The following is an 11266-nucleotide window of genomic DNA, read 5'->3' on the forward strand; positions in this document are numbered from 1 at the left end:
CTCATTTCCTGTCACTTTGGGTTTCCAGATTACTTTTTTAAAAACCTCAATGGCTGAGTTTATGAGGGTCTGATTACTGCAGGGAAACAAGGAGCTCGGATATCACAAGACTACCAATGTGGGCAATGCCCCATTCGAAGTACAATTATTTGTAATAATTAACACCAATTTATCTGACCTCTTTACTTGTAAATGACCAAAGAAAATTCATCACATCTGCCCACCCATCCAGATCTTTCACCCGGGCCCAGATACAGCTTACTTGGTCCACACGTTCCCTACTACTATCCCCATCTTCAAAAATTTTACGCAAAGGCAAAGCCAGGATTTAAAGGTTCTTTTTTATTTGAAATCTCATCCAGAAACACTGGTTATTAATAAATATACCATAGTTATCAAGAATATATAAAAATAAAGACAGGTATTGTCTTTGAAGCCCTAACAAAATATTTCAAGCAAATGTTCAGGAAAATAAAAACGGCACCCCTCCCCAAATCACGATAAGTGTCCAAAGCTGATGATAGAGAGAGCCAGCCCCGCATGCAGAATAACTGAGCAAGAGGGGGTGGGGCAAGCTAGTGGAAGGAGCCCAGGCTCTGGCAATTGCCCACCCCTAGATCAGCAGAAGTTTGGGAATGGAGTCTGAAGGGGTGAGGATGGGAGAAGAAGCACATGTGCGTGAGTTTGGGTCTTTGCACTCTGCCCCCGTTTTCATTTCATACAACCACAGACAGATAAGCGGAGTACTTGAAAGAATTCACTAGTAAATCCTTGTTACAAGGAAAATGGCATCACGGCCTGCACAACATGTTCATACAAGATTCATTGGGAAGCGTGCATGCATTCTTTTGACCTACACTGCGTCTTAAGGAAAACCCACATAAGAGATGTCATGCTCTGGACCGAGTTGAGATTCAAAACTTGGGCTCTGGCTCTCTCTCTCTCTCCCTCTTTCTCTCTCCCTCCCTCTCCTTTGTCTCTAGAAAACAAAACTGTGGAGAGAATAGTGGCAATCGGGATTGCACCCATCTCAAGGAAATATTTACATTTGTTTCGCACGAAAGGGATGGTCGTCTTTTCCAAGATGAGAGAGCACAGAGCCAGAGAAAGTCAACTCTAAAGTCCCTTCGCAAGTTTTTAACTACACCGATCCCGTCTTTATATAACAAATGCAGTTGCGACAAGAGCATATGGCAGTGAGAAATACTGGCGCGGCATGGGGGAAAAGAAGCATGCATGCAAAACACACGACGTCTGGTTTGAGTCCCCCTTAGCTACCACCTAGAACTCGTAGTTTGGTTTTGGTCCGTTCCCTCCGAAGGTTAAGTGAGGTCTGAGATCGCTCAGCCCAAAGGAGAGGCCGCAGGGCCCCCGCGCGCGCCCTCCCGCCCGCCGAGCGCCGGGCCTCCCCCTTCCCTCGGGCCCCGCACTGCAGCCCCTCCCGCCGCTCTCCCCTCATCCTCCGCAACCGGGCAGGCCCGCTGCTCACTTGAGCAAGTCCTTGGACTCGGCGGACAGCCGCGCCATGTTGGCGGAGGACAGAGCGGACAGGTGCGGTGGCGGTGGCATCTGGCAGATGGTGCAGGGGCAGGGCAGCCCGGCCCAGTGCTGGAAGCCGCTGCCCAGCTGCAGTGCGGGTGGCGTGGAGGGCGCCTTGAGTAGCGAGTGGGGAGGCCGAATGGTGCCGATGGCGGGCAGCGAGGCGGCGGACAGAGGTGACGAGGCATTGCCCGACGACAGCGCGCCGCCCAGGATGGGGTGCACCGGGTGCACGGCGTTGGCGGCGTGCGCTGGGTGGCCAGCCGAGTGGCCCACGGTCCCGCAGTGGAAGGCCGAGTGGTGGCCCCCGTAGATCTCGCCAACCAACCTCTTCATCTCTTCCAAGGAGCTGGTGAGCATGAGAATGTAGTTTCTGGCCAGCAGGAGAGTGGCGATCTTGGAGAGCTTGCGCACCGAGGGCCCGTGCGCGTAGGGCATGACCTCGCGCAGCCCATCCATGGCGAGGTTCAGGTCGTGCATCCGCTTGCGTTCGCGTCCATTGATCTTCAGGCGCAACTGCTGTAGGTCCTGCTCCGACAGCTGCTTCTTGATTTTGTACTTGCTGCTCTCGCCCGCGGCCTTGGCGCCCGCCCGCGAGAGGCTTTCCCCGGGCATCTTCTGCACCATGTCGCCCTGCGTGGACGAGACCGAGTTGAGACGGCTCTCCTGGTGGTGGTGGTGGCGGTGGTGGTGGTCCCTCAGATACATCTCATCCATGTCCGGAGATGAAGCTCTGCTAGAGACAGAGCTTGAATCAGAATTCATTTTATTAGAGGGGATGCGGCCCGACCGTGGGGAAGCTTCAGGCGGGAAATGAAAGAAAATCTTGAATTAAAAAAAAAAAAAAAATCTGCGCAGCTCAGCAACCCACTTCTCAGCGACAAGACATGAGAAGAAAAGCTGAGGCACTGCCTTTCCCCGCCTTTCTCCCTCCCTACTCCCCTCTCTCTGGTTAGGCTGTTTCCTAGACAGCTAGTTTGTGTGTGCTTGAACTAACCTCACTCAGAAAAAGAGGGGCTTTTATAGAGCTGCGGCGGAGAAAAGAGACAAAAGAAACCCTCCTATCTACCCTGCGTTGGTTAGGATGACGTGCCATCATTCAGGGCGGTGCGCTTTGCTGTCCCATTTAGCAAGGATTCCTATTCATATTCATTGTGGGGCCGCCCTGGGACACCTCTGCTCAGAACCGCTAGGAGCCCCCAGGCACAAAACCCTCTGATTGACACACTCACTGCTCCAGCTCACGCCTTCCTGATTTTTTTTAAACCTTGCCTCCACCCCCATCCCCCTTCCCAATTTCCCTAACCAAATCACACCTAAGGAACCGAAGGAACGGAAGGAAAGGGCCTAGGCAGTTGGCCAAAGAGTCCTCTGGGTTTGGAACTGAAACATTCTCTCTCCTACCTTTCATAGCCACTCTCAGTTTTGGGCAAATGGGGCAAAAGAAATCCCAATGGAATGGTTTCAAGGACAGACATGCGAACCCATGGCAGGTTCAAAGCGCAGGCAGGAAGTAGGGGGAGAGAAGGATTGCTTGTCGATGTGCGTTGTCTGAAGTTATTATTATTATTATTATTATTATTATTATTATATATTTTTTATTAGTTTTCTTTCCTAAACAGATGTTGTGTTCATTCTGTTTAGTGGGCCCTTCTGCTGTGATTTCCACGGTAAGTCCATATCTGGTGACGGGCTTGCCCCTGACACTGCTGTGGAGATGAGTCTTTTGCTTTATATGTATTTTGCCTCGTTTTAAAAAGTAGATTACTAAAAGCATTTCGGTTTTGCTCAATCCCCGAACTTCAAAGACCCGGGACTTAGGGGGAAAAAATCCTGGTATTACCAGAAGAGCGACTTAAGAATGGGAGGGGAGAAAAAGGACACGACAGGATGGGCAGGGAATTAGAGATTGAAGAGGTTCCTGGAAGGAAACTCGAGAGTATTCCTGCTCAGGCTTCCCCGCAGCCCCTCGCCCCTGGCACTGGCGGACGTTGGTGGGGCAGTCTCTGGCCGCTGTGCGGAAGCGCAGGGAGAGCATCTGCAGCCGGCATCACCCGGGCTGGTGGGTCCACCGGCTGGGTCGCCCCATGCCAGCTGGCCAGGAAAAGCGGGAGCTCAGGGTCGAATAACGAACTACTTTGGTGTGTGTGTGGGGGGGAGGGGTGAGTAGAGGTGTGTGTGTGTAGGTGTGGGTGTGGGTGGTTCGGCAGCGAACGGATCTAGAGGGTGGCTGTGCGCGCGCGCGTGGGCACTGAGGGCCAGCGCACAGTCGTTACTGGGGATACGAAGGATGTTTGGAGCCTTGGGCGAGAGTGTCGAGGTCTGCGCGCGTCTTTCTTCCCCCCTTGCTGTGTTTTTGTCCCTCCGGGCTAGCTAAGCAGCGGGAGGGGCGGGAAGGCAGAATTCAGAAGGGGGAGAGCCGGGGCGGAGCGGGGGGTGGGGGCGTCCTCTAGAAGAACCTGGGCACCGCCACACTCCGGGCTCGGAGAAACCGGAGACACTAGTTTGTGGCTGAGTGTCTGGGTGTAAAGTGAGAAACCGAAACAATCCCAGAACCTCGGACAGTTAGAGCCTCAGGATGCACAGCAGAGTCATTGCAAGTTTCTACGACTCGCGAGGAAGAGGAGGCCTCACTTTCCATGGACCCGAATGGAGGAGCCAACAGAAGAGGGATGGACGTCCCGGTCCGGGGTTTGCAGGCTCTGCGAGGCTTTGCCTCGTTGACAGTCACACCGCAAACTGAGCGCTGGCAATACCAATTGGATGGGGAGACTGACGAAAAAGTGGAACCGGATGCCTTTTTTTTTTTTTTTTTACACCAAAGTTTGCTTCTCTGTAAAAAAATAAAATGGCTAACAGTCCCTTCTCAAGGGCAGGGCCTCAGTGCCCTTGAAGTTAGGGCACAAGCCTTTTACCCTCCTACCGCCTCCACCTCCAGGGAAGAAAAGTTTCTTAAAACCGAGAAGCCAAGAGACTCAATTGGATGTAGAAAAAGACTGATGTCCAAACGCACTCCTAATATAAGCCAAAGGAATATTTCTTAACTCACCAGACTCGCCCATTTCAGCTCAGTGAGATCCTGGAGCTGCTTATGTGAAAAGGGATTCCAAAACATCTGCATATATTCATTCGGACGCGGTCCCAGGAGATGGACGGAAGCTGGGGGGAGAGGCGTGGTCCAGACAGCAGCCCTTAGCAGCGCCAGCCGATTTAGTGGGGTGGGGTGGGGGGCGAGCACGCTCTACTGGAGGAAAATGGGCTTCCTTGCCTTTGGGCCAGTGTATAGGCCCGTTCGGTCCCTCCTTCCTCCTGAACTTCCTCCCTGACCCTAGGGCATCAACGCCTGTCTTTCCCAAACCAGACTGAGAGTGCTGCTCTTCAGTTTTGGTTTTCCGAAGTTGTAAAGTCTAGTTAGAGCAGAAAGGTTGCAAATGAACGTGTAGAAAAATCATGCTGATGAAAGGTATTTTATCTTTTTTTAAAAATCCCAGTTTTCTCAGTGGACAATATGAAATGTGGTGCAAAACTCCCCCCAAATTAATCGAGAAGGTCGCAGGGGACTAAAGGGGTTGGGGAGGCCTTCCTCGCGATACAAACTGATATCACTTGCGGGGCTGGAAAAACCATGGGCCAGGGTTCTGGGATTCTGATCCAGAAGCCTTTCTACTTCGGCATCGGCTTTCCACCCAGAGGCGGACATAACGCGTTCCGCGACTAGTGGCGGGGGAGGGGGCGCTAGGTGGGGACGGGGCGCTGGGGCCTCGACCTGCACGTACCAGAGGGGTTTTAGCTCCAGTAAAGTGACGGTGCTTACAGTGGCACATCTGCCGTGTCTAGGCTGGGCCCTTGGTGCAGACCAGTATGCGATGCGCCCTCCTCCCCTCCCTGGTCGTCCTCTGCTTTCCCAAAGGGCCGCTGTGACAGTGTGGGATTGCTCAAGGTCCAGGGCCCCAGTCAGGCAAGAACATTTAGTGAGGCCTTTCGGGAGCCCCAGACGCTCTTACGAGGCGTGCCTACCATCCCCCATCTCTCGGAGGAATTAACAACCAGAAGAAGCAGATGAGTAAAGGAGCCACAACTTAGCTCGCCATAAAATGGGTTGATACTTGCCAAAACCCGAAAGGCAGCGGCACTCGCCAGGCAGAGCCGGCCCATGCTCCCACGCTTGCCTCGTGGAGTCGCTTTCCACCGCGAAGGTTCACTCGCGACCCCTGATTAGCCCGTCTGGGTCAGCCCTGAACCCGAGAAGGAGCAAGATCTGAACTCAGGAGAGCGAGCTGACGAATTTCTTCAGAGTGTGTCACTGCCATCGCCCACCCCGGGTGTGTGCAGGGAGGGGAGAGTAAGGGAGCCGGCGCTGGGCCGGCCCAGCGGCCCGAAAGGGCCTCAGCCAGAGACGCGCCGTGACCTTGGCTCTGGCCAGGGGTCCAGAGCACTCAGACAGGCAAGGAGCGGGAGCGAGTCACCCCGCGGCGGCGCGGGGCGGCGCTCTCTCCGGCCACACTCTGCGCCCTAGCAACCCGGGCGGCGGCGCGGAGGAGGGGGTGGCTTTACCGCAACAGGTGCGTCCCGAGGCCGACGCGCTGCGTAGAGCCCAGCAGCGATGGCTCCGGGAGGAACTTGTGAGTTTCTCAGCCTTTGTATACGAAAGCAGCGGGTCCGCGCGCGGACCGGGTCCGGAGAGCAGCGCAGCCTCGCCGGCGCGCCGCGGGCGGACAGCCTCAGCTCTGCAGCCCGCGCTCCTGACGGCCCGCGTTCCAGAGGCTTTTCCGCTCTTCCTGACATCACCCCTACCGCGCCCTCCATCACCGGGGACCGTCTCTTACCCGGTGCCGGGTGGGTGCTGCTCGGTGCCCGCTGCCCGCTGCTCCGCAGCTCCAGCCACCAAGTTCCTCTCCAGCAGCTGCCGGCTTTGCCCGAGGCCGAGGCGACTTGGGCTCAGGAGCGACCCCCACCCCCAATCCTTCCTGAGTCCAGTGGCAAATGTCGCGCCGGCTGACCTGCCGGGCGGCTACTGTGAGGGGTCGGTCAATCAGCAACGTCCAGGGGCTCGTTTCGCTCGTCAAGCCGCAAACTTGACCTGCAGAAACTTTGGCCGAGACCGAACGGCGGGAGGCTGCCCCGTGGGGTTCACCTTTTAACCCAACCCCCCTTCCAAAACAAAAAGAAAGATAAAAGGGAAAGCCAAATATCTCTAAAGATGTTCCGTCATGTGCAACCGAAGGAATCGCCTAAAAACTAGGTGACTACGGAGGAACTTCACAAAAAGTAGTTTGTCCTTATCTGAGTAAAACAATTGCTTCACAACAATAGCAGTGGGGACCGGGTCAATCAAGGCTGTTAGGTTGATCAAAGAAGCCGTTACCAAAAGAAGAAGAAGAAGAAGAAAAGACAGAAAGTGTTTAAAAATTAAATGTCAATATAAATCGTAGCCACGCGGGAACGATCTCCTCACGCAGCAGCGTACCCGGGGTGACCGAGTCGTGCGAGAAACCGAACCCCGAGCCCCCGCGGTCAGAGATGTCTGCACTGAAATGTCAAAAATTAGATAGGTGCTAGAAGCGCCCCCGAGGATGGATCTGCACGGACTGACCCAAGTGTTTCGATTTTTCTGGGTTTCCCTATATTTTACACAATGCCTTGAACACTCACTGATGTGTCCAGTATTTTTCTTTTCTTCTTATTAAAATTTGATTTTCATACAGGAAAAACTGCAGAGGTTAAAGGACAGTGGAATTTTCTAAGGCGATAGTAACTGTTTTTTGCAATGTTGGATGTGACATTGGAGGATGCAAGGAAGTCCCAGAATGGCATACTATGACGAGGTGCTAATTATGTGAATATATAGACGAGTTAATACACTGGCAGAAGTAGTAGTCTGATTTTAATGATGCATAAGCAGCAAGTCTGGCTAGAACTTACAGATTCATTGCAATTAAAGACTGACCAAAGTCAAAGGAGATATGAACTTCTGGGCTTCATTTATAGAATTTTGCTCAATTAGTGAGGATACTTCAGTACTCTTTTATTTTTATTATTATTATTTTCTGGTAACATCTGCTCAATTGCCAAAACCTCTACTGAGTTTTCCTCCTAAATCTATAAATTAAAAACATTGTTTTCTCAAAATGGGAGTGTTTAGGTTGATTTAAATATCACTGGTGATTAATCATGTAAACCAATGAGTTATATGAAAATTTGCATACTTATACACACATTCTTGGCATGTGCTCTGACATTGTGGATTTCTTGCTCTATTAATACCAATACTTTAAGAACCACTAAATAGGTGATTTCTAATTAGTATTTTATTGTTATTAATTCACTTCTTTTGTGATTTTATAGTTAAAGCCACTGTATACAGTTCAATATCTTAACATAAAATAGCAGAATACTAAATTTTACTTTCAGTTACTGGAAGTTATTGTATCATCTCCTTAGCATATTATATTAGATAGTTAAATTAAATATATATTGCTGTACTCTTTGCTAAAGTGCTTGAGAAAGTTAGGTTTATTTTAGATGTAAATGTTTATCTTAGAGATAAATATCTTAGGTAATATTTATTATTTTAATATTCTGTTCAGTAATATTCAAGTTTATACACAAAGTATATAAACAGATACCACAAAGAGATTAGAATGTGAGAACCTATGTATAACGCAACAAAGGATTAAAAAAGATGTTAACATTTGTGTCATCAATTTATTTTGCTGTTTTTTGTTATAGTTATCTGTACATACATGTTTGTAGAAGTATATTTACATAAAGTTAAATATATTAAAGTGATTATTTAAAGCTTTGAGTCCCAAATAAAAAGGAATACATTATTTTTCAGATGATAATAAAGACAAGGGAAAACATATTACATACCTGTTCATAAATAGAGTTGACTTTAAAATGTTATACTGACTCTTAACAGATATAGATTTACACACATTATTTTGAGGTGATAATTAAGGAGTCTGCTACCAAATCTTGAAAAGTCAAAATACAGTTTATCGAAAACCAAGATTTCCATGGATGATTGCTTTCATCCATCAGAATCTGTTGTTTGGACCAGGTAGACTCTGCATCATCATTTCTAAAAACAAATGAAAATGTACTATATGATCCTTTCTCATTACTGCATTGTATTTTTCTATTTATAGGTATGTTTTATTTTATTTGCATAACATCAACAATCTGAATGTAAAGTTTATAAAATCAAATTGTCACCATTTACAATAATGGCTGAATTTTCATTTTCATCTTTATAGCATATTATAATGTATAATAAAATTGAAGCAATTATTGAGGCAATTCAAGTCTTGAGTCCTGTTTTCTATTATTTTGGAGGTGGGGGTGGGTGGAGGTTGGAGAAAGAAGCAGCAGACTGGAAACAAACTATTATTCAAAATTTCTAGGTATTTATCATCCTATATTTTATGTGCAGACCAACTGGAGTCTCCTGTTTAACAGCTGAAATGATATTCTCGACAGTATTATCAAGAATTGGTTGTTAAACCAGTCTCATACATTTGGAATAGGTTAATTTTTACAATATACAATGATAATGAAAATTAATATCTTTTCATAACATGACATTATTTAAGGTATTGATGAAGGAAACTTGATGATTTTCCAAACCCTTCTTTTTTCCTAGTAATTTTGATTATCCTATAGCTCTGATAATAGGAAACAGCAGAATATTGAACTATTTATATTCACGGAGGCGAGTATTTCAATTAGATCCTTTAGAACTTCGTTTTTCCTTCTTTTCTATGGCAAGTATAATAAATATGAGTAGACTTTCAGAAAAAAAATTTAAAAACCTTTGTAAAGAGAAGGAAAAGAAAGAGCAGAAGGGTATAGAAAACAGTGTGCATGTCCTTACTTGCTAATAAACTTAACCCTACCCTTAAGTGCATTTTATGGAGTTGATTATATGAATGCACTCTCAAAAGATGTTTATTTTATAAATTTATGGAAATTGTAACGTTGATTCAAATATAATATTTCAATATACAGAACAATTGTGGCTGCTTTCCAGAGTCAGAGGTATAGCAAGTTTGCTGATCTTATTTCGATGCCCAGTGGACTCTAAGGCACTCTCATTCGACATGCATACATCTTGCAATATGTCAAACCAGTCAAATCGCCTGAGATAGAGCTGTGAGGATGAACTCTGAGTAGTCCTTTGGGGATGGTACTTCTGAGTACCAGAATGGCTCAGAAAGTGCTGTAGAGGTGAAGTGAAAAATTGAAAGTACTAAAGTACTATCAGACTGAAAACCTGCTAGGAAATAGAATTTTTAAAGTTCATACTATAGATATCTTAGTGCTGCTGGACAGAGTTCCCAAACAAGCTCTTATTTTTTTCTATTGCCAAGAAGAGAAAATAAAAACTTTCAACTTCATATTGAGGGACAACTCCCGTGTCCTAATAATTGCTCATAGTACGATACGTAATGCAATTACTTAAACAAGACTAGAAAATCTATAGTTAGAAAAAGACAATTTTTATTTGTTGACATGACTTATAAGTTTATTTTAAAATTCTTTCTAGAGTAAAAATTCTTTTTCTCTGAAAAAAAAGCTTTTATATGTCATTTATTTGTATAAAAAGAAATCAAATGCAATCATACATATAATTTTCAAGTACACATATTATAATTGCCCTGTCTCTTAATTTTTATCAAAGTTTTGCCTTCTGTGAGAGTAAAGCAAGGGATAATAGCTCTTTCACTCCTATTAGATTCATTAATTAAAGTAATTATATTAAGTGGAAAATAATGCCTTTGAGGAAAGTAACACCAAGAACAGACACACATTAGAATAATATTGTTAAAAGATACATGTGACAGGAAAGATGTTGGCCAGTAGTCTATAACCAATTCAACAAGAGTTTTGAGTAGCTGCAAAAATTAAAAACTAAAGAGCATATTGCATCTTGGGGTTGAAAACCTTTTAAAAGACAGGGCTAGAAATAACGAAGGCATAGTTGTTCTCAGTGTTTGTGGCATCTTTCATGCTGTTTGATTAAGCCACAAAGGACACAAAAATAAACATCAGCAAAGAATACAGATACACGAAGAATATTGTGTAGGTTTTTTAAATAACTTGTCTTTTGTCCGAAGTTTACTAATACCATGGGATTATAGGAAAGTGAAGCTCTTGGAGAGATATAACTCCAATAAGAGTTTTTTGGATCACTCTTAAATTATAAACATAGAGATGCCACTTCTCTATTGATTAAAGTGTCCTCTTTATGATATGAAGACTAGAAGTGGAAACCAGAGGTAGATATTACACAGGAAAGACTTTAAACTCATCAAATTTCCTGGATAGGATTTGCTGCTTACCAGCTATGCACACTTACATAAGTTTCCTATTATTTCTGGACTTTTATCTTGTCTTGTGCACAATGAAAATATTACTTTATGATATATGACATTGTGAGGATTAAATAAAAGTGGTTTGCAAACCTTTTAAAATCACATTTTGGAAAAATAATTTTCTCACCCTATCTTCTGTATATGTTCTTACTAGCCCACAATATTTGTTCGGCTTTATTCTTTTACAGTTTGCCTTGTAAAAATATTATCCTGGTATTCTTTTTAAAATTTCTCACATCTACCCTCACTATTAAGGCAGGAATCATCCTTTCCTATTGCCCTCATGCCTGGCAAGTCGAGAATTAGTAATATCTAGCAAACCAAAGTACCTTTGAGAAGTTGGAGTAGGA

The 11266-nt window shown here is 45.9% G+C and overlaps 1 protein-coding gene across 1 annotated transcript; it reads right to left on the minus strand.

The window, feature by feature from the left end:
* Positions 1–327: 327 nt before the first annotated feature.
* On the minus strand, positions 328–2527 carry OLIG3 (oligodendrocyte transcription factor 3). Its single transcript, XM_016165842.2, has one exon. It carries the CDS (start codon positions 2302–2304, stop codon positions 1486–1488), a length of 819 nt encoding a protein of 272 aa, XP_016021328.1. The 5' UTR covers positions 2305–2527; the 3' UTR covers positions 328–1485.
* Between the last annotated feature and the right edge of the window lie 8739 nt (positions 2528–11266).

Source organism: Rousettus aegyptiacus, unplaced genomic scaffold (assembly GCF_014176215.1).
Source record: "Rousettus aegyptiacus isolate mRouAeg1 unplaced genomic scaffold, mRouAeg1.p scaffold_m13_p_1, whole genome shotgun sequence".
Taxonomy (NCBI): Eukaryota; Metazoa; Chordata; class Mammalia; order Chiroptera; family Pteropodidae; genus Rousettus; species Rousettus aegyptiacus.

What these genes read in the sequence shown, in the direction of transcription:
- OLIG3 (XM_016165842.2), bottom strand. Translation starts at nt 2,304, where the DNA reads ATGAATTCTGATTCAAGCTCTGTCTCTAGCAGAGCTTCATCTCCGGAC.